We start from the raw sequence: 23688 nt of genomic DNA on the forward strand, positions 1-23688 counted from the left end.
GAGGGTCTCCCCGGCTAGGGGAGGCAGAGGGTCGAGGGCAGAATGAGTCCCCAGTCCCTCACCCCAGTCCAACCTTGGCGCCATACGTGGGTCTTCCACCCAAGCCATGTCCTTCCCAGGCCTCCCTCCTTGGGAAGGGTGACTAGACTGTAGGGAGAGAGAGGCGCGGCCTTGGAAGGGTTAAAGCATCGGCTGTCAGCTCCTATCCCCAGCCTCGCCCGACCAACCTTTCCAGGGGCCCTCAGGACACCCCTTTTCACCTCCCCCACCGCCTTCTCCCTTCCTTCCCCGTTGAATCACGTAATAGACAGGGCTGTTCCACCGCCAGCCTGACCGAGATCTCACCAAGTGCTAAGTGCCTTTCCATCTCCAAGTATCCTCCATTGAGGGAACAGTTGTGTTCACCGTTTAACAGGGAGGGACACTGAGGCACGGAGAAGCAAAGTTAAAGGTTATCAGGTTTAAAGATACAGCAAGAATAAAGCAGGACTTGAACTCATTTTTGTCTGACTTCAGCACAGGCACTTTGATTTGCTAAGATATGTGACTGGAGGATGAATAGTAACAGCAAGGCCCGTGTATTGAGGGCTTTACTGTGTACTAAATACCATGTTCCCCACATCATTAATTCTCTCATCTTCAAACACCCCTAGGAAATGGGTACTATTATTATTGTTACCATTTTACAGATGAACAAACTGAGCCCTAGAAAAGGTGACTTGGGCAAGGTCACACAGGTGCCCACTTAAAGCTTTCCGTGGAAGAAGGGAAAGATAATAATGGATTTTTGAGTGTTTATGGAAAGGGACAGTCTCTACTACATTGACCAAGACCAGACCCTGCCTTCCTAAAATCTGTTTTGTTGGCTACTGTCTGAATATTTTGAGAATGGGGACATTGAGCTCCTCCCAGCTCCCTCTTTTCTTAGTCTTAGAATCAGGGCTGGGGTTCTAGAGAATGGAGGAGATGTATCTAATATCTCCCACACCCTTAAATTTCATATTTACAATCTGGCAGTGTTCTAGAACATCGCTCTAGAGTCAGACAATATGTCAGTCAGCTAGTGCCACAATAATGCTACATAAGAAAACCACCCCCAGACTCAGTGTCATAAAACACTAGGCATTTATTTAGCCTTGAGTTAATCTGAGGTCAGTGACTTGGGCTCATCTGAACTTATTTACCAGTTAGGATGGGTAGGGGGATGTTGACTGTTGGTTGCTGAGGCTGGCCTTGGCTGTGATAAGGGCCTTGGACTTGGTCTAGCCCTGCAATGTTTTTCTCATGGCCACAGTCAAACACAAGCAAAAACATGCAAGATCTCCTGAGTCCTGGGCTCAGACCTCACTAGCACTTCTACCTCATTCTGTTGGTCAAAGCAAGTCATGTGGCCAAGCCCAGAGTCAGGGGGTAGGGCTTCCCCCCACTCAACCCCACTCTTTTATTCCTCCCATCCCCAGAGTGGGAGAACACTGAGGAGCTTTATGGCAGAGGACGTGGCTATACGGATGAAGAATTGAGACCGTTAATGCAGTTATTCAGTCACAGTGACTAAGTTTCCATCCTGGTTACTGTGTGACTTTGGGCAAGTGAATTAACCCCTCTGTGCCTCAGCTTCCTCCTCTGTAAAACAGGCCTAATAATACCTTTCTTTAGATTATTAAATTTGTGGGAATTAAGTAAGATATAATGCATATAAAGTACTGAGCACAGTGCAAGTGCTCAATAAATGTTAATTATTATTGATACTGCTTTATAGAGTTCTATTGATAACAATGCTATAATTCTAACAATAACAGTGACAGTTTTTTAGTGGGGAGGCCACGTGGCATGCAGGATCTTATAGGTTCAGTCTCTTGTTCCCCAACTAGAAATTGAACCTATGACCCCTGCAGTGGAAGTGCCAAGTCTTAACCACTGAACCACCATGGAGTCCTAACAGTGACAATTTGCTAAGCCCTTACCCTCTGCTAGGTATTAAGGTGGGTGTTTGACCACAGCCCTATGATGTGGTTAGGGTGAAAATTATTGTCATTATTAGCATGTCCCTCCCTTCTAAAGACAGAGAAACTGAAGGTGAGAGAGGGGACAGAACTCACAGTCAGTCCCTGTTAGAGGTGGGATCTCTAGACTTTACTGGTGGTCCAGTGGCTGAGACTCCATGCTCCCTATGCAGGGGGCCTGGGTTCAATCCCTGGTCAGGGAAACAGACAGAGCCCATGTGCCACAAGTAAATATCTCGCTTGCCACAATGAAGATTGAAGATCCTGCATGCTGCAACTAAGACCTGGCACAGCCAAATAAATAAATTTTTAAAAAAGAAGTGAGACTTCTGAACTCAGCCCCTATCCCTAACCTGCCTCTCCTCATCCCCAGGCCTCATCTCCCCCAATGGCGCAGGTACCAGGGGAAGTGGACAACATGGAGGGGCTACCAGCCCCCAATAATAACAACCCTTCAGTCCGCTGGGACAGTCCCGATCGGGGCTGGGAGCGGGAGCAACCAGCCGCCTCCACTGCAGCAGCCTCACTCTTTGAGTGCTCCCGGATCAAGGCCTTGGCAGGTACCTGGAAGATGGCTGGGGTTGGGGTTGGAAGAGAAGGAAGGGAAGGCACTGCTGGGGTGGTGTCTGTATACCTTGATGACCTGGAGGATGGGAAGAGGGTTACAGACACTTGGAACTTGAGTCTTTAGACCAGCACTCTCTAGTAGAACTTTCCACGATAATGGAAAATTGTTCTCTATCTGTGATGTCCAGTATTGTTGTTTAGTTGCTAAGCATGTCCAACTCCTTTGTGACCCCATGGATTGTTAGCCCACCAGGCTCCTCTGTCCATGGGATTCTTCAGGCAAAAATGCTAGAGTGGGTTGCCATTTCCTTCTCCAGGAGATCTTCCTGACCCAGGGATTGGACCCGGGTCTCCTACATTGGCAGGCGGATTCTTACCACTGAGCCACCTGGGAAATCTCTCATAGAACCTTAGAAATGTACAATCCCAGAAACGTGGGACTTTCTAAGTGTGCTTCCTTAGAATCCCAAAATGCTGACATCTAGCATCTTAGGACCATGGAATGTCATACTCAGAGATTCTTTGAATCAAAGACCTTTAGAAATGGAGACTCTTGTAAACAGAACTTTGTAATCACCGATCTTAAACATTTTAATTGTTGGGTCTTAGAATCTTAAAGCCTCAGAAATCTAGACTCTAATATACATAGGTCCTTAGGACTTTATAATCCTAAAGCTTTAGGATTTCAGATTAGAAATGTGGATGCTGAGTAGAATGACCACACCTTCATGTTTTTTTGCACTGAAACCCTCAGTCTTGGGACAACTAGAATGGTTGGTCACACTACTTTGATGTTTTAGGACAATATAAGCAAAGACCAGAGAACTGTATAGAATCTTAGGACCTTAGACCTTTGGAACTTTAAGTTCTTGATCCTTTGGACTTTGTATTCATGAAGTTTTAGAATCTCAGAAGTGTTTAATCATCAATACTAAAGTTTTATGAGCAAAGACCCTTCTCAGACACACAATTCCATAATCGTAAGCCTTTAAAACATTAGACCCTTAGCACGTTGACCCTTGGAATGTTAATATCTCAGAAATGTGGCATGTTATACACATAAAATATATATTGTCAGAGTCGTGAAATCTTAAAATCCCAAAGTCAGTATCAGTTCCCTCAGAATCTCAGAATGTTAGTAACTCAGCATTTGACAATCGTGGGATCTTCAATACTGAGATTCTTGGAACTTTATAAGATGTTGAGCATCTTGTTAAACTCATGGGCCTCTGGGGAAGCAGGTGACATACACAAATGAGTGGCCTGGGGGCTGTGGTCAACTGGGTGCTCTGGTCAACTGGTCACCAGCTCTAAACCCAAGGAAATGTGGGCCCAGAGCTGCTAGCTCTGATGTTTATCTGCGGTCTCCCAATTAAAAAAAGAAACTGTAAATAAGTGCACAAAGTCTGAACCAGATTCAACCCATGGCTTGCTGGCTTCCTCTGGTTTCGACACCTAGAAGGGTATAAACATATACTCATGAAAACTTAAAACTGTATTTTATTTTTTCATTTTTTTTAGTTGTACCACACAGCATGTGGGATCTTAGGTCTCCAACCAGGGTTCGAACCCACACCCCCCATATTGGAAGTGCAGAGTCTTAACCACAGGACCACCAGGGACGTCCCAAAAATGTATTTTTAGACTCTTAGATTTAAAACCTTGGGAATGTATCCACTTAGAATTCTAGAATTTATTATTTCATCCACAAAATATTTAGGCAGTGCCTGCGCTGTGCTCTTGTGCTCTGTGCTTGGACAATAGGAGGGATATAGTGGTGACTGAGGCAGCCCAGGTCCTGCTTCTCCAGGGCTCCCAGTCCAGTGGGAAAGTTAGATCCAGTCCAGTGGGAAAGTTAGATCCAGTCCAGTGGGAAAGTTAAATCTAGCCTGGCTGTGATGAACCACAGGGATCAGAGCCGAGATGGGGGAGGCACGAGCAGAGGCCAGATGGGGAAGCTCAGAGCTGTAGGAGCCCAGATGAGGGGCCTGATTGAGGAGAGAGGATCAGAGTGCTTCATGGAGGAGAAGATGGCTAAGCTGAGCTCCAGAGGATGAACAGGAGTGAATGCTGGGGAAGAGACTGGAAGAATATTCCAGAGGGAGGGAACAGCATAGGGAAGACCTCCAGAAGTTGATAGTGGCTGGAGTGAGGTGGTGAGTAAATGATGATGGGAGAGGAGGCAGTGGCAGCCAGATCTTGAGGGGCCTTTTTGGCCATTCTGAAGAGTCTGAGGGCACCTGGGACTATGGGGAGATTTTATGCAGAGGTGGGATGTGGCAATGTGAGGATCAAGGACTCTACAACTTTAAGAACCACTGATTCGAGAACACCAGCCCCAGACACTTCAGATAGCATCCAGTCCAGAGAAATGTAGGGACCCCCTTTAAGGAAAAAAGCTTTCTCATACACTTCCTGTGTCTACTTAAATTATTACCACTGTGGTTTTCTGTTGTCTTTTTTCTTTTCCATTACGGTTTATTACAGGATATTGAATACAGCTCCTTGTGCTATCCAGTAGGGCCTGTTTTTTATCCATTCTATATATTTATAATGGTTTGCATCTGCTAATCCCAACTCCCAATTTCCACCCCCACATTCTCTGCTTCTGTTTCATTTGTGTCATATTTTAGATTCCACATATAATTATTATCATTGAACTATGGTTTTCTTAAATGTACAAAAGCACACAGCTCTGTTTATATCTCTTATGCTTGTTGTGCAAATAAAACACATAAGTTGGATTGAGACTCAAACCACAAAACCAGTAACTTCAGCTTAACAATGATGTCAAGATGCTGCTGTCCTACTGTGCAAAATATCATTATGACATAGACAGCTACCGTGCATTTTCTTTTGCATCCCTTTGCCCACTTCTCTCATGGTTTTTTTTATTCAAACTAAAGCTAAATCTTTGAGCAGAGTCCTCTAAATGTTTTTGCATGAATTTATTTAAAAAACTGTCTGGATCCTGTGCTTACAGAATTTGTGGTTCGTTGGTCTCATGTGTCTGTATGAGGTCCCATTCTTTCTCTCTCTTAAAAAAAATTTTATGTATTTATTTGTCTGCTTCGGGTCTTAGTTGCAGGATGCAGGGTCTTTTAGTTGCGGCCTTTGAACTCCTAGTTGCAACATGTGGGATCTAGTTCCCTGACCAGGGATCGAACCGGGGCCCCCTGCATTGGGAGCTCAGAGTCTTAGCCACTGGATTGCCAGGGAAGGCCCAGAGGTCCCTATTCTCTTGATCTACTCTTTTATTCTCTTGTATTCCCAAATCTCACATCAATGACTTCTCTCTTATAGGCGATCATTCAGATTGTTTTAATGCAAATCTTTTTCTCTGCATGTGGATAACTGCAACATGCATTGCTAATTCCTGTGCATGCATCCATATTTTTAAACTCTATTAAAATATCACATGCACAGAGAAAGGCAAATATATTGTATGGGCAGCACTTCCACGAGTATCCCCTTATAACTAGATTGGGACACAGACTCTGACAGCCCCAGAGAAGCCCCCTTCAGGCTGCCTCTATATCATCCTGGGTGTAAACACTGTCTTAGCTTCTAACAGTGTACATTCAGTTTGCTGGCACTTGAACTTTATATAAATAGGACCATGTAGTGGGTACCCTTCTGTGTTTGGTTTGATTCACTCAGCACTTGGCTCATGAGATTCATCCATGTCTGTAGGCTCTTCCTTTTCATTGCTGTATAGTATTCCACAATGTGATTATGGCATAGCTTAGGATCCATTCATCTGTTGATGAGCATTTGAGTTGCTTCTACTTTGGGACTATCACAAACCAGAAGATACAAACTAGTAGCTAGTGGTATCACAAGCTATCACAGATTTTTGCTGCTCTAAACTGTGTAGGATACAGGCACTCATTTCTGACAGCTTATACCCACCCAGGAGTGAAATTGTTGTGTCACTTGGTATGTGTATATCTAAACTTTAGAAGAAGCTTCTGGTTTGGATCATTTCACATTCGCACCAGCAGTGTATGAATGATTCAGTTGCTGTACAGCCAACCCTTGGTGTGCTCAGTCTTTGTAATTTTAACCATTCTGATGGATGTGCGTTCTATTGTGGTTTTAATTTGCATTTCCCTGGTGACTAAAAGCAACTAATGAAGTGGAGCGCCTCTTCAAAGATTTTCTCTTTGGATATGCTCCTGTGAAGTGCCCATTCAAGTCTTTTGTCTACTTTCTTATTAATTTTTTTGCCTTTTTTTTTTTTGACTGCTCTGCAGGCAGTGTATGGAAGCTTAATTCCCCAACCAGGGATCAAACCCTCACCCCCTGCATTCAAAGCACAGAGTCCTAACCACTTGGCCACAGAAATCCCTTTCTGCCTTTTTTTGTTTTGTGGGTATCCTTATATACTTTGGGTACAAATCCTTTGTCTGATATATGTGTTCTGAATATTTTCTCCCATTATGTGGCTTGTCTTTTCATTCTCTTAATGTTGCCTTTAAAAAAATAATTTTATTTATTATTTTTGGCTGTGCTGGGTCTTCGTTGCTTCGAGGGCTCTCTAGTTGTGGCGGACAGGGGCTAGTCTTCCTTGCGGTGCTCGGGCTTCTCATTGCGATGGCTTCTCTTATTGTGGAGCCTGGACTCTAGCGCGTGTGGGCTCAGTAGTTGTGGCGCTTATTTGCTCCTCAGCACGTGGGATCGCCCCACATCAGGGGTCAAAGCCGTGTCTCCTGTATTGGCAGGTGGATTCTGTACCACAGAGCCACCAGGGAAGCCCTTAATGTTGCCTTTTGATGAACAGTGTTTCTTAATTTAAAGGTAGTTTAATTTGATAATCATTTAATCATGATTTCCTATATGGCTCACACTCTGTGTCTTGTGTAAGAAACTTCCTGCACCAAGGTCATGGAGATATTCTTTGATGTTTTCCTCTGAAAGCATTATTGCATTCATTTCACATTTAGGTTTATAAGCCAAATGGTATTTAGCGTATTTATTATTGTATACAGTGTGGGTCAAAGTTCTTTTCTCCCCCTCCCTGCCCACCCCCCATGAATGTCCAGTTGACTCAGTTCCACTTATTGAAGAGACTTTCCTTTCCCTACTGAACTGCCATTTCACTTTGTTGTAAATCTGGGAGCCCTATATGTGTGGGTTTGTACATAAAGGTGTGGCTAATCAATGCATGTTTTATCATAGTCTCGATTGCATTTTTGGCATTATGTTCTCATTCAGCGCTGTGGCTTACAGCCTCAAGACTCATCCATGTGGCCCTGTGTGCCTCTAGTCTAACTGCTGCCTGGAGTTGATGGTGTGTATCTGCCATGCTCCACTTTCCCAGTGATGGATAACCAGCCTCTCTCCAGCCCTCAACCTGTCCCTGCCCCTCCCAGCAAACAGCACTGCGCTGAGGCATCATCATGTGTGCTCCTTATAAACCAGTGTGGAGGGACTTCCCTGGTGGTCCAGTGGCTGACACCCTGCCCTCCCAATGCAGGGGACCTAGGTTCAGTCCCTGGTCAGGGAACTAGATCCCACATGCTGCAACTAAGACCTGGTGAAGCCAAATAAACAAATAATAAACATAAAAAAAAAACAACCCACGTGAGAACGTTTATAGGACATATCAGATCAGATCAGATCAGTCGCTCAGTCGTGTCCGACTCTTTGCGACCCCATGAATAGCAGCACGCCAGGCCTCCCTGTCCATCACAAACTCCCGGAGTTCACCCAGACTCACATCCATCAAGTCAGTGATGCCATCCAGCCATCTCATCCTCTGTCGTCCCCTTTTCCTCCTGCCCCCAATCCCTTCTAGCATCAGAGTCTTTTCCAGCGAGTCAACTCTTCGCATGAGGTGGCCAAAGTACTGGAGTTTCAGCTTTAGCATGATTCCTTCCAAAGAAATCCCAGGGCTGATCCCCCTCAGAATGGACTGGTTGGATCTCCTTGCAGTCCCTTGCAAGGGACTCTCAAGAGTCTTCTCCAACACCACAGTTCAAAAGCATCAATTCTTCGGTGCTCAGCCTTCTTCACAGTCCAACTCTCACATCCATACATGACCACAGGAAAAACCATAGCCTTGACATATACATAGGGAAAGAATTGTTGGCTCACAGAGGGAACGCACCAATTTAATTTGACTCAGATTGTCTTCAGAGTGGGCTTCCCTGGTGGCTGAGATGGTAAAGAATCTGCCTGCAATGCAGGAGACCTAGGTTTGATTGCTGGGTCTGGAAAATTCCCCTGGAGAAGAGAATGGCTACCCACTCTAGTATTGTTGCCTGGAGAATTTCATGGACCGAGGAGCCTGGTGAGTGACAGCCCATGGGCTCCCAAAGAGTAGGACATGACTGAGTGACTGACACAATGGCTGCCCCACCAGCTGGCATGAGGGTTATGATATTCCCACATTTCCATCAACACCTGGTATCTCCAACTTCCTCACTTTCCCCAGACTAATATCCAATGTATCGTTTACATATTGTCTCTATCCTTTCTTGGAAACCAGTATAGATTAGTCCCTGCTCTATGAAAATCTTAATGTATTAAATATGTGAAAAAATTAATCTTATTCTAAGGAAATGCATTTCACTTAAAAAAATTTTTTTGGCTACACTCCACAGCGTGATTGGGACCTAGTTCCCTGACCAGGGATGGAACCCTCGTCCCCTGCATTGGAAGTGCAGAGTCTTAACCACGGGACTGTCAGGGAAGTCCCAGGCTTGCATTTCGCTTATAATTGGTGACTACCACAGTGGGGAAGAACACATAAATGGCAAAATAGTATGAACACAATGGCAGACAAAGAACAATTGTAATTTGACTTAGAGTCTTGACAACCCAAAGATGTGTGTGGCAGCTAGAGGACCAGGAGGAAGCTGATGGGCTCCTCAAAAAGGAGAATTTAATGAAGGGACTGTTTATAGACGTGTGGAGACCCCAGGGACTGGGACAGGGCAGGGAGTGCTGAGAGGGGAGCGAGGCGTCCCCAGCAGGAGTGGGGGCTATAGGGAGTGCCAGCAGGCCCTGGGGGAAGCCTGGTCAAGCAGAGAAAGTGAAAGTGTTTGTCATTGTTCAGTCATGTCCAGCTCTTTGCAACTCCATGGACTGTAGCCCACCAGGCTCCTCTGTCCATGGGATTTCCCAGGCAAGAATACCAGAGTGGGTTGCCATTTCCTCCTCCAGGGGATCTTCTCGACCTGGGGATCAAACCCATGTCTCCTGCATCGCAGGTAGATTCTTTGCCCTCTGAGCTACCGCGGAAGCCATGCCCTCCTCCAGGGGATCTTCCTGATCCAGGGATCGAACCGGTGTCTCTTATGTCTCCTGCACTGGCAGGCGGGTTCTCTACCACTAGGAAACCCTGGGGAGGAAATGAATCCCTCAGCCCTTTCTCTCTCCCCTCATCTCCTGCTAGCCAAACCCAACCTCTAATGGCCCAAGAGCCCATTCTCATGGTCCACCCTGGCCAGCCTCCCTGGGCTCACAGCAGGTGCACCAGAGAGGAGGTGGCGCCAGAGGGGCAGATGGAGGGCACCCAGGGAGGTAGCCCCATGCACTCAGGCATAGTCAACATTCAATGTCAACTTAGGCCAGAACTGGCACTCTAGGACACATTTGGTTTCAACCCCACTGTGTTTTATAAAAACGTAAATCAGTTGCCAGCATTTAAAAATAGGGAGATTCTTGTCTCCAGATTTTTGGCACCTCGTGGGCTATCACGTGGTACGGCAGCACCGGGCCTTCACTCCCGTGAGGCTCCAGTCATGCGGGGCTGTGTGGCTGCTGCTCCCTTTTACCAGGGCCTCATTCTCCCTTGTGGAACCTGCTTGGCCCCGGTGGGCATTTCAGTTCTGGACCCCAGCTCCATGGTAATGAGACTGTAATCACAAACTCCCAAATCTCACTACATAGTTCTCTATAAAGTCACCATCTAGACAGTCCAGGATGTGTTTCTTCATCTTTAAAAGAGTATTTATTTATTGGCTGTGCTGCTGAGTCTTAGTTGCTGAGCTCAGGCTTTCTCTAGTTGCGGTGAGCGGAGGCTACTTTGGTGCACAGGCTTCTCACGGCAATGGCCTCTCTTATTGTGCAGTACAGGCTCTAGGAGAGGGGGCTTCCCTATTGGCAGCTCGTGGGCTTAGATGCCCTGCAGCATGTGGAAACTTCTCAGACCAAGGATCGAACCTGTGTCACCTCCGTTGGACTACCAGGGAAGTCCATCCAGGATGTGTTACTACTAATTTTCTTTGCAGATCACAGAAATGGAGTTACAAAATTCAAAACTATTCTCCCGAGTCCTTGTTTTCCAAGCATGCATTCCCAAACACCCAGGGTCCCCTAGAGCCCACTGAAGTAACCCTGACCTAGTCTAAACCCCTTATTTTGGAAATGGGAAAACAGAGGCCCAAAGAGGAGGGATGGGCTTTGGGCTTTTCCCAACATAGCCTGTCGTTAGTAAAGGCAGAGCTGAATCCAGTTGCCCTCATTCTGCCCCTCTCAGGGGATGCACTCAAGTTCCACTTGGGCCGCAGCATGAACTGCAATCTGCTCTGGGTGTTGGCTGTCAGAGGCAGGATAAGCAAACACTCTATTTACATTATTTCCCATTATCACTTCCTTATGTGTGATCATTGATCATGTATTCACACAGGTCCCCCATCCCATCCAAAAGCACACAACTCACATTTAGGCAAACAAGTTATACCATTTGGATTCACTGGGTTGTTTCTGTATATTCAAAAAACATTTATTTTTAAATTTTATCTATTATTTATTTGGCTGAGCTTGGTCTTAGTTATGTGGGATCTAGTTCCCTGACCAGGTAGTATATGGTATATCCATACAATGGATCACTGGGGCTTCCCAGGTGGTGCTAGTGGTAAAGAACCCACCTGCCAATGCAGGAGACATAAGAGACGTGGGTTCGATCCCTGGGTCGGGAAGATCAGCTGGCGGAAGGCAAGGCAACCCACTCCAGGATTGTTGCCCGAAGAATCTCCATGGACAGAGGAGCCTGGGGAGCTACAGTCCATAGGGTCACACAGAATGGGACACAACTGAGTGACTTAGCACCCACCTTAGCATGCATGGAATATTACTTAGCTGTAAAAAGGAATAAAAAACTGCCACATACCACAACATGGATGAACCTTGAAAACATTATGCCGAGTGAAAGAAGTTGGACACAAAAGGCCGCACGATCCCATTTATGTGAAGTATCCAGAGTAGGAAAATCCTTAGAGTCAGAAAATGGATGAATGGTTGCCTAGGGTTAGGAAAAGGTGGAATGGGAAGTGACTGTTAACAGGTATGGGGTTTCTTTTCTGGGGTGGTAAAAGTGTTCCAATATTAGATAGAGGTGATGGTCGTATAACTCTGCTGCTGCTGCTGCTAAGTCGCTTCAGTCGTGTCCGACTCTGTGCAACCCCATAGACAGCAGCCCACGTATAACTCTGTGAATATGCTAAAAACCACTGAATTTACAACTTAGAAGGACAAATTCTATAGTATGGGAATTATAGCTCATACTAAAACTGTTATTTAAAAAAGAAATGACAGGAAGAGAGGTCCCAAACAATTTCTTGGTAAGCAGCGAGGAGTTTCACACCTCCTCCCCACCTTGCACTTCCCCTTTAAGTCATCCCAAGCCCACTCCTTGCCCCAGGGATGAGGGAAACCTGGCAATCCAGCTGCTGCAGAGAAGAATATGTGGCTCCTGCCCGCAGGGAACATGTAGTCTAGCATAGTCCTTCCTCTTCATTCCCCCCAGCCTGTCAATGGCTAACCCTTACTTTTTCATCTCTAAATAACTCCAAGATGCCCCCCTCTCCCATCCCCTCAGTGTCTGCCCTGGTCCAGCCTCTTCCTGTCTCTCCTGAGTCCTTTCCCCAATCTCCTCCCTGGGCTCCAGGCTGCCATTCTTGTCCTCTAGGATGTACCCTCCTCACAGCAGCCAGGGATATTCCTGAGACCCAACCCTCATCCTCTCCTCCCTCCTTAACCCTCTATGACTCCCTAGACTATTATCTGTGTGCGTAGTCACTCAGTCGTGTCCGACTCTTTGCATCCCCAAGGACTGTAGCCCACCAGGCGCCTTTGTTCATGGGATTTTCCCAGGCAAGTATACTGGAGTGGGTTGCCATTTTCTCCTCCAAGGGATCTTCTCCACCCAGGGATCGAACATGCGTCTCCTGCATTGGCAGGCAGATTCTTTACCGTGGAAGCACAGGGAAGCCCCAGCTTATTATCTGTGCCTCCACTAAACTGAGCTCTACCAGGAAAGGGCTCTAACTGAATTCAGAGCCCAGAACAGTGCCAGGCACATAGTGGGTGCTCGAATACTTACTGAATGAATGAACAGAGCTGACTAGGGTAAGATACAAGACAGTTTTCCTATGGAACTGATATCTCAGGAAGATTTTAAAGGACAGCAGAGGGGGGGTGAAGAAGGGCGTCCCAGATAGGAGGAAGCACCTGCAAAGACCTGATAGTTGCAGAGAGCTGGGCCTGGGCGAGAACTGCCCGGGCCTTGGAGGGCTGGGGTGAAACTGGAAGGCGGAGTTCCTGGAGGAGCTGGGGGCTCATCAGGACCTGTCCTTCAGATGAACGGGAGGCCGTGCAGAAGAAAACCTTCACCAAGTGGGTGAACTCGCACCTCGCCCGTGTCGCCTGCCACATCGGGGACCTCTACACAGACCTCAGGGACGGCTTCGTGCTCACGCGGCTGCTGGAAGTGCTGTCCGGGGAGCAGCTGGTGAGGGGGCCAGAAGGGCTGGGGACAGGGGGCCGCCCTGGGGTCTCGGGCTGGGCTACTGCAGGGCCAGGCTAATGGATGAATGGAGCTTAGGAGAAAGACTGAGTGGGTTAGAGGCCCCTCATTCAGGTGGGCGGGGCCATGGCACAGGGTTGAGCTTAGTTGGGAAGAGCCTGGGGTCTGGCTTGGAACAGAGGTGGGATTCTGTTTAAGGAGAGGGCTGTCCTTCGGGGAGGAACTCTGGGCTTGGGTGGGGCTCCATTGGAAGAGGTGGTGGTTGGGGGCTAATGGAGAAGGATGGGGCTTTATTAGAAGGGCTTGCTTGGATATGCAGTAGCAGGAGGCATGGCTATAAAATTGGGGCAGAACTCTGTTGCAGGGGTCTATGGTTGAGGGTGTGGTTGTCATCGGAAAAGTGAGGCCGAGGTAGCGGGAGTCTGGGGATTAAATGGAACTCATGTATGGATACAGCTTATTGTATGGGTTGCAGTTGTATTTCTGGGCTTGGATGGGACTTCATTGCAAAGGGTGGGGTTATGATGGAGCTAGAGATTGATGAAAGGACCAGCGCTTAAAGCTCTGGAAGTCATGAGGGGCACAAGGTATAGAACAGGAGCACCCTTATAAGGAATAGAGCAACTGAACAGCAACATAAACAAGAGGAGACTCCTGGAGTGGGGCGGGGCTTGAAAGGGGTAGGCGTGGCTCTAGGCAGAAATCTGAAGAGGAGGAAGTGAGGGGTGTGGTCATGGGACTAGTGGCAAAACAGTGGTGGCCTGGGATGGAGATCCAATAGAAGGGGCGGGAGTAAGACTATGAACAGGGGGCGGGGCTTCATGATAAAAGGTGTGGCTATCAGTTTAGAGGTGGAGCTTAACTTGAAGGGGCGGGGCCAGGAACTAGAATAAGCCCTGAAAGAGCACGACTTAGAAAGGGTCTGGCTATGAGTGGTGCAGAGCTTCTCTAGAAGGACCGGATCCCGGGTCTTTGATAAGGCTGAGGGGGTGTGGCCTGGACCAGGGGTAGAGAGGCCTAGTTATGTAGATGACCTTCTTTGAAAGAGGTGGGACCGAGGGCACGTGCTCTTGGCCAGGCCGTGGCTCTCCTAATGACCCTGCCACCCTAGCCAAGGCCCACGCGTGGTCGCATGAGGATCCACTCACTGGAAAACGTAGACAAGGCCCTGCAGTTCCTGAAGGAGCAGCGTGTGCACCTGGAGAACGTGGGCTCACATGACATCGTGGACGGGAACCACCGACTGACCTTGGGGCTGGTCTGGACCATCATCCTTCGCTTCCAGGTGATCCCAAGTGACCCCAGCCCAGCCCACCACCCAGAGGGAGGCCTTAAGAGGTTGTCCCTCACCCACTCATCCAGTCATTCCAGAAATATTCCTAATATGCTCCAGGAAACAATACCATCATTACAATCATCATGTATATAGATTTTACTCTGTTCTAAGCACATATATGCACAATAACCCCATAAATTAGATATTATTCATTATACCATTTTACCAACAAGGAAACTAAAGCCCAGAGAGGTGAAGTAATATGCTCAAGGTCACACAGCTGGGTAGTGGAGCTGGAATGGGAATCCAGGCAGTCTTGCTCCAGTTCAGAGACAAAATAGACAAATTTTCTGTCTTTATGGAGCAAGACATGGGGGGGCAGCAGTAGAAAGATAATAAATAAACCTATCAATATGTAAACAAGACATGTGTGGGAAAAGGACCAATTCTAAGCAGAGAAAAAAGAAATAAAGAGTCACGCAGAAAAGAATAGATTATGATAAAGCAGTAATAGGGATCGTATGGACCAGAGAAGGGCTTGGTGAGAGGCTGGTGGCTGAATGATTACGAAGATGAAAGGGAAGAGCATTCCAGGCAGAGGGCACAGCAGATGCAAAGTCCCTGGGGTTGGAATGAACTAAGCTTGTTGCAGGAACAGAAAGACCAGTATGACTAGAGACTAGGAGGCAAGGGGGAGACAGGGAGGAGATGAGTCAGAAGTGTCAGCAGGGCCTAGGTGATCTGTGATTAACAATTTGATCTTATTCTGTCTGAGATGGGGAGAAATTAGAGTTTTATCAAGAGAAAAGGCATCATCAGACTTAGAAATATCTCTCTGGATTGGGGGTCATCACCAAGATTGGGAGCTGGAAGCCCAAGGAAGAGGCTGGAGCTGGACTGGGGTGGGGCATAGGCAGGTGAAGAAGGGGCCAGGTAGGGTAGGGGGGAGTGGACATGCCATAGGGGAAGGGGAGGGGGAGAGAGCTGGTGCCCCCACCCTGAGCCTGAAGCTGCCTCTCCTGTCTCCTCTGTCCCCCCAGAGTGTGGGTGGGGTGTCTCCCAGCCTCAAGCCCTCCAGACCCCAGCAGCCGTGTTTTGTATCCCCACAGATTCAAGTCATCAAGATTGAGACTGAGGACAACAGAGAGACACGCTCAGCCAAGGACGCGCTGCTCTTGTGGTGTCAGATGAAGACCGCTGGGTAAGTCCCCCATCCTCAGGGGAGCCAGGCCCTCACCTCTGGGCTTTCCTCCGGGACAGGGGTGCAAGGGGTGGCTCAAGTCCTCAGCGTCAAAAGTTACATCTGAAGTTACCAAACTCTTCCAACCTTGATGTATCACAATCCCGTATCACAGTGTAACCTGTATCACAATCTGGAAGAACTCGGACTCCTCAGGGGAATAATGCTGGGAGGTGGGGGGCTGTCCCTAGCCTGCTCCCTTCTCTCCTTCCACCTGGTCCCGCACCCCTAAAGGCCTCAAGTGCACCTGTGTGGGACCCCTGGGCCCGATTCCTGAGCTGTCCCCCACCCCACACCCTTGAAAGTAGCCCCCTCAGCCTAGGAGGGCACACCCAGGGCTCAGGCTGGGGTGGGAAGTTCAGGGTCCTGGTATCTTCAGTGGGTTTGAGAAGAGGTGCACAGACACCGCTGGGCATGCCCCCGGTCCCGCAACTCTCTGTCCTGCTGGGAAGGGCCTGGCCTGAAGCTCAGGTGCCCTTGAGAGCAGCCTGGGGAGGAAGAAGGTAGGGGCAGGCATGGATGGAGACTGGGCGTTCTCTGTCTCTTGTCCTCCTGGGGCTCCCTGTCTGTCTTGCAGCGCTATCTGTTCTTTCGTGTGTCTGTCTTTACCTTTATATCTGCTTTTCCTTGTTCTGATCGCTCCCTCCCCCCTCTCTTCTCTCTCCTCCCTTCTTCCTTTCCCCACCTCTGTCTGTCTGTCTCTCTGTCCCTCCCTTTTCCTTCTTCCCTCTGCTTCTCTCTCTCTCTTGCTCATCTCCTGTCCCTCTCAATCTCTCTCCCCTCTTTCTCCCCATGCTGTCTCCATCTGTGTTCCCTCCGTTCTTCCTTTCTTTCCTCATATACCTGTGTATCACCTGTGTCTTTCTGCCCATCTGTCTACCTACCTACTTTTCTATCATTCATCTTTTATCATCTATCTATCCATCCTCAATCCATCTCTGTCTCTTCCTCCCTCCCTCTTCCTCTGGACTTTCTCCATCTCTGCCAGTTACCCCGAGGTAAACATCCAGAATTTCACCACCAGCTGGCGTGACGGCTTGGCCTTCAATGCCCTCATTCACCGGCACAGGTACCACCTGGCCTGGGGCAGCTCTGCCCTGCACCCTACCCCCACCCTGTCCCTTGGGTGTTCCCCTGTACGTGGATGTGTACAGATGCCACTCACGGACACAGGGCCCACTCCCTTTACCTCTCTGCTTCCATATGCATTTCAATTCACACACATGCTCTTACACATTTACACAGAGATGCACACACACAGAGACCCTGTGCACACATGAAGACCTTTATGCCCTCCCATGGATGTGTGCACACCTGCATATACTCATTCGCATATACAACTTCTACATGGACCAGCTGCTTGGGTGTTCCCAGATGGGCAGCTCACTTGCTATGGATGGTCGAATCTGGTGTGTGCACAGCGCCTCCTCCTCTCAGAAAGTTCTTCCTTGCAGTGAGCCCCCAAGTCCCCCTTCTGGCTCCCTGCACACCCACCTATTCCTGCTTTAGGGTCTGGTGCCGAGGTGGCTGAGGAAGGGTTCCCAGATAAATTACACCCACATAATGATCCATAACCTGGAGGAGGGCATGGCAACCCACTCCAGGACTCTTGCCTGGAGAATCTCATGGACAGAGAAGCCTGGCCAGCTACAGTCCATGGGGTTGCAGAGTCGGACACGACTGAAGCGACTGAGCACACACGCACGTGATCCATAATAACAGGTCTGTTCATATGACAGATGGGAGACACTGAGGCCTGAGACTGGAAGGGACTCGCTTCCAGTGTGAAGGAAGCCAGAACCCACATGTACACACTCATGTATACGGGGAGACCCAGCCCACCTACATGCCCATCAACCCACAAGCTCTAACTGGAGTCCTGCTAACAATGGGAACGTCACTGAGTGTACCCGGAATGTTCTAAGTGCTTTCCAAAAAGTCGTTCAATATTCAGTGAGCCTATAGGCAGAGCCTATTTTTCTCCCCTTTTTACAAAGGAGGAAATGGAGGCACAGGGCAAGACAATAACTCACTCAGAGTGACAACCAGGAGAAGGCTGGGTTGGGGTTTGAGTCAAGAGGGTGGGCTCCAGACCTCACACTTCCAAGCGCTACACAATGCAGTACAGAACCCACCCACATAGACACGTGAGTGTCATTGTCAGACGTACATGTGAGCTTCCCCGGTGGCTCAGATGGGAAAGTGTCTGCCTGCAATGTGGGAGACCTGGGTTCGATCCCTGGGTCGGGAAGAGCCCCTGGAGAAGGAAATGGCAACCTACTCCAGTACTCTTGCCTGGAAAATTCCACGGATGAAGGAACCTGCTAGGCTACAGTCTATGGAATTGCAAAGAGTTGGACATGACTGAACGACTTCACTTTTCTTTACACATGCCCTCACGCAGAGCTTGCCCCACAGCTACATGGTGTGCAGACATGCACCAGTACACACGGCTTTCCCTTGGCTGGGTTGTGCGCCTCCTGCCCTCGCCCTGGGTGGGACTCAGACAAGGATGTCTTTTCACCCGTTTGCACACCGGCTTTGGAGCCTGCCTGCTGCCTGCCCACTCTGTGCCCCTGCCCAGGCCCGATCTCGTGGACTTCAGCAAGCTCACCAAGTCCAACGCCAACTACAACCTGCAGAGAGCCTTCCGCACAGCTGAGCAGCACTTGGGGCTGGCACGTCTCCTGGACCCTGAGGGTGAGCCCTGCACGGCGCCAGCCCGGGTTTCCTCCTGGGGAACTCCCAAATCCAGTGCTGCCCCCAAACTCAACCGCAACACCAGCCCAAAGCCCAAGATAATTTCAAATTTAACTCCCTCCCAGTCCCCACCTCGTCCTCATGAAGAATCCTACCCTCTTCTGGGCTCCATATCTGCTACTTTCTCCGTCTACCTGTTTTTTTTTGGCCATGCTGTTCCCCAATCAGGGATTGAACCTGTGTCCTTGGCAGTGAAAGCCTGTAGTCCTAACCACTGGACTGCCAGGGAATTCCTGTTCATCTCTGTCTCAAACCCAACCCTATCTCCATTCCTGAGTTCAACTTAACCCTCCTTCCCCAACTGTATCCTTTTTAAAAAAAAAAAACACTTTACTTTCGTATTGGGGTGTAGGCAGTGAACAATGCCGTGGTAGTAATAGTTTCAGGTGAACAGGGAAGGGGCTCAGCCATATAAATGCACGTATCCGTTCTCCCCCAAACTCTGCTCCCATCTTCCGCTCCCATCCAGGCTGCCACAAACATTGAGTGGAGTCCCATGTGCTATACAGTAGGTCTTTGTTGGTTATCTATTTTAAATATAGCAGTCCCAACCCCATCCTTGGGCTTCCCTTGTGGCTCAGCTGGTAAAGCATCCACCTGCAATGCGGGAGACCTGGGTTTGGTCCCTGAGCTGGGAAGATCCCCTGGAGAAAGGAAAGGATCTCCACTTCAGTATTCTGGCCTGGAGAATTCCATGGACTGTATAGTCCATGGGATCCCAAAGAGTTGGACATGACTGAGCTACTTTCACTTTCAACCTCATCCTTAATCACCTCCCTGCCAAATCCAACCCCCCCAACCCCAGCCCCATCCCTAAAGCCAACACCACCCCCAACCCAATCTCCAATACTATCTTCATTCCCATTCCCAGCCCATCCCTATTTCTGCCTGCATCCACAGCTCTGCTCTCATCCCCAGCCCCTTCCCATTTTCAGTCTGTCCCCAGCCCCACCCCTGACTTCAACCTCATTCCAAATTCATGATCACACCCAATACCAGCCCCCCATCTCCAGGGTAATGGCCATGATCATACCCCACCAATCCCCTGTATCTGGAATAATGGTTGCTTCCTTTTTCTGAGCCCCTACGGTGTGCCAGGCACATGGCTGGCAATTGTATCAACACTGTTCCCTTTCATCCTCACACTGATTCAATTGGATAGAAGTCATCAATCCTGTCTTAAACTGATGGAAAGGAAGGCTCAGAGATGTGGAGTCACTCGTCAGGCATCACACTGAAAACCCAGTAAACAGTACTTTCTGATTCCAGAACTCAGTGACTTAGTCATTCCTCTGCCCTGCCTCTTATAGTGCCTGGCACATAGTGGGTGTTTATAGGACGTCAGTTTTATGAGGTGAAGAAGAATCAGGGCCAAGTATGATGCTATGCACTCAGTGGGTAAATTGAAATGATAATCAGGATTTATTGAGCTTCTCCTCTATGCCACTATGCGTATTCTCCACTATGAGTATTCTCTCTCATACTCATAGTGTTCTTAGGTGCCAGGCACTGTAACTATCCTTACTGCAACAATGTGGAAACTGAACTCAGAGCAGTTCGATCTATTTTATTAGGATATTGAGTGAGTAAGTGGTCAAGTTAGGATTCAAGCTCATGCTGCCTTCAAAGCCCATGTCCTTGACCTCAAACTTCATATACCATTCATATACTTAGTTTATGTATTTTTTTGAGCTTCTGCTGTGTGCTGGGCATGGCAGGGACAGTGGTAAAAGACAGGCATAGCCCTTGTCCTCATGGAGCTCAAACTCAATAAAGACACAATCACACAAGGCAATATGTAATTAGAAACTGGACTTCCCTTATGGTTCAGATGGTAAAGAATCTGCCTGCAATGCGGGAGACCTGGGTTCGGTCCTCTAAAGAAGGGAACTCACCCCAGTATTCTTGCCTGGAGAATACCATGGACAGAGGAGCCTAGTCAGTTGCAAAGAGTCAGACACAACTGAGCTACTAACATACACACACAGTTATAAATTGTGATATATTCTAGAAGGAAATGATAAGAGGCCATGAGGAAGAATAACAGGAAGAGATCATGTCTAGACAGGATGAACAGGAAGGCTTACTTGAGGAAACTTGAGTGGAGCCCTGAAGGGTGAGTGGGAGTTTGGCACATGGAAAAGGGAACAGTGTTCCAGACAGTGAGAACAGCAAGTGCAAAGGTCCCGAGGTAGATAATAGAATGAATGGTATGTCCAACAAATCACTATAGATAATTTATCCATGGTGGTGTATATGGTCAGGCACTATTTAATCCATGAAGTAGATCCTCGCTGGGCAGATAAAAAAACCGAGGAACAACACGGACTTCCCTGGTGATCCAGTGGTTAGGACTCCACACTTCTGCTGCAGGATTACAGGTTTGACCCCTGGTCAGGGGACTAAGATCCCGCATGCCGCTTGGTGTGGTCCAAAAAAAAGACAAACTAAGGAACAGAGAGGTTAGTTATCTTGTCCAAGGTTGCACAGCTAGGAAGACTGAGTTCTCCCAACCTCCACTCAATATGTTTGATCTCTCTGTCAGAGTGCTTCTCGTCACGCTCTCTCACTTTCCTTTACCCCTCAGATGTGAACATGGAGGCTCCCGATGAGAAGTCCATCATCACCTATGTGGTCTCTTTCTACCATTATTTCTCCAAGATGAAGGCTCTGGCTGTGGAGGGGAAACGGATTGGAAAGGTACATGGGGCCCAGGAATGGGGTAGGTGGGAGCCTGGGAACCATACGGGGCTGCGTCTGGGATGAGACTGACCCCCCTCCCTTCCTCTGCCGGGCCAGGTCCTGGACCAGGTGCTGGAGGTGGGGAAGATCATTGAGCGCTACGAGGAGCTGGCAACCGACCTGCTGGCCTGGATCCACCGCACCGTGGGCCTCATCAGCAACCAGAAGTTTGCCAACTCATTAAGTGGGGTGCAGCAGCAGCTTCAGGCTTTCACGGCCTACTGCACGCTGGAAAAGCCTGTCAAGTGAGGCCTGGCTCAGCAGGGAGGGTGGCAGGTGTAGGTGTGGAGGCAGGGTTCCTGAGCTCAGGCCCCTTCAGGTTTCAGGAGAAGGGAAACCTGGAGGTGCTGCTCTTCAGCATCCAGAGCAAACTGCGGGCCTGCAACCGTCGTCTCTACGTGCCCCGGGAGGGCTGTGGCATCTGGGATATTGACAAGGTGAGGCTGAGGATGTAGGGCAGAGAAAGGGTTGCCCTGTGAGGTTGTATAGGTTGTGCACTGCTCAAGGGAGCTCTTCACATTGCAGATGTCATGCATCTGACATCCATTCTGATGGTTTTTCCAGGAGTAAAGGGTCATGAGGAAGCAAGATTTTTTTTTCCAGTGTGTGCAAAGGTGCCACAAGTGCTGAGCATGACCTCACACAGAGAAGCCAAGGCCATTAAACTGTGGGGAATTATTGGAATCTTATTTATTTATTTGACTGCCCCAGGTCTTCATTGCAGCATGTGGGATCTTAGTTGTGGCATATGAACTCAGTTTCAGTATGTGAGATCTAGTTCCCTGACCAGGGATGGAACCCAGGGTCCCTGCATTGGGAGCACAGAGTCTTAGTCACTGGACTACCAGGGAAGTTCTAAGTTGTTGGAATCTGACTGCCTCTCTAGGCATGGGGACAACTGGAGAAGGCAGAACATGAGCGAGAGGCTGCCCTCCGGGCCGAGCTGATCCGGCAGGAGAAGCTGGAACTGCTGGCCCAGAGGTTTGACCACAAGGTGGCCATGCGGGAGAGCTGGCTGAATGAGAACCAGCGCCTGGTCTCCCAGGTACAGGGTGAAGGGCTTGGCTCCAGGGGAAAGGGAGAAAGGGAGAGGCTGATGGCCCTGGGACCAGAAAGGGAGACTTCTTGATTTCCTAAGCAACAGAGAAGTGTTGGATTAGTCTGCTAGGTGACAAATGAAGGTGGGATGGGAGAATTGGTTTCCTAAGTGACTGGTGGGGAAGGGATGTGGGCCTGCTCTCCAGGGTAATAGGAGAGTGAGGCTGGTCTCCAGGGTAACTAGAGAGGACAGAATTAGTCTCTTTAGAAATAAGGAGAGTAGTTAATTATCTCTTAAGTGACAAAGGAGGTTGTTATCAGGTGTCCAATGTAACTCAGAAGGATAGAATTGGTCTAAGCAACAGGATAGGGTAGGCCTGGTCCTCAGTCTCTAAGGAAATGGAAAGATGGGGCTTGTTTCCTGAGTAGCAGATTTAGGGTTAGAGATGTAACCGGGAATGGTGGGGCTGGTCTCCAGGGTAACTGGGGGATGATGAGACTGGTCTCTAAGGTAACTGGGGATAGTGGGGCTGGTCTCCAGGGTGACAGGGAAGGTTGGAGATGGTCTCCAGGGTAACTTGGGGTGATGGGGTTGATCTCCAGGGTAACAGGGAAGGATGAGACTGGTCTCCAGGGTAACAAGAGCAGGTAGGGGAGTTTCCAGGGGTCACACAGGGTCAAGGTAACAGGTTAACTGCTGAGTCATTATGGATGAGCATCTGTGGCCTACCCTGCCCCAGGACAATTTTGGGTATGAGCTGCCAGCGGTGGAGGCAGCCATGAAGAAACACGAAGCCATCGAGGCAGACATAGCAGCCTATGAGGAGCGGGTGCAGGGCGTGGCAGAGCTGGCCCAGGCCTTGGCAACTGAAGGTTACTATGATGCCCGCCGGGTGGCAGCCCAGCGTGACAGTGTCCTGCGCCAGTGGGCCCTGCTGACCGGGCTGGTAGGTGCCCGGCGGACACGGCTCGAGCAGAACCTGGCTCTGCAGAAGGTCTTCCAGGAGATGGTGTACATGGTGGACTGGATGGAGGAGATGCAGGTAAGGGCCAGATCGGGGACCAGTGATGGGGGTGGCATACCTGGAGAGGATGGAGGGGTCCTTACCCTGAAAGAGTTGTCAAAGATGGAGAGGGAAGAGGAGAGAGACAGAAAGAGGTAATGAGAAAGGGAGACAAAGAGAGTGAAAGATACAGAGAGAGACAAAGAGGCAGAGGAAGAATGTATGAGAGACAGAAAAATACCCGGAGAAATAGATAAAAAGACACAGTAGTACAGAGACAATCAGGGACAGACAGAGACAGA

At 48.8% G+C, this 23688-nt stretch overlaps 1 protein-coding gene across 1 annotated transcript in view; it reads left to right on the top strand.

The window, feature by feature from the left end:
• The first annotated feature begins 2391 nt into the window (after positions 1-2391).
• SPTBN4 (spectrin beta, non-erythrocytic 4) overlaps positions 2392-23688 on the top strand; it is a 77228-nt gene continuing 55931 nt past the window's right edge. The window contains exons 1-11 of the mRNA XM_055552315.1: positions 2392-2563; positions 13160-13311; positions 14438-14611; positions 15712-15803; positions 16831-16911; positions 18427-18542; positions 21190-21302; positions 21402-21589; positions 21664-21781; positions 22231-22389; positions 23123-23425. Of these exons, the coding sequence (XP_055408290.1) occupies positions 2392-2563; positions 13160-13311; positions 14438-14611; positions 15712-15803; positions 16831-16911; positions 18427-18542; positions 21190-21302; positions 21402-21589; positions 21664-21781; positions 22231-22389; positions 23123-23425 (1668 nt within the window). The remainder of the gene's footprint in view (positions 2564-13159; positions 13312-14437; positions 14612-15711; positions 15804-16830; positions 16912-18426; positions 18543-21189; positions 21303-21401; positions 21590-21663; positions 21782-22230; positions 22390-23122; positions 23426-23688) is intronic.

Source organism: Bubalus kerabau, chromosome 17, assembly GCF_029407905.1.
Source record: "Bubalus kerabau isolate K-KA32 ecotype Philippines breed swamp buffalo chromosome 17, PCC_UOA_SB_1v2, whole genome shotgun sequence".
Lineage (NCBI taxonomy): Eukaryota > Metazoa > Chordata > Mammalia > Artiodactyla > Bovidae > Bubalus > Bubalus kerabau.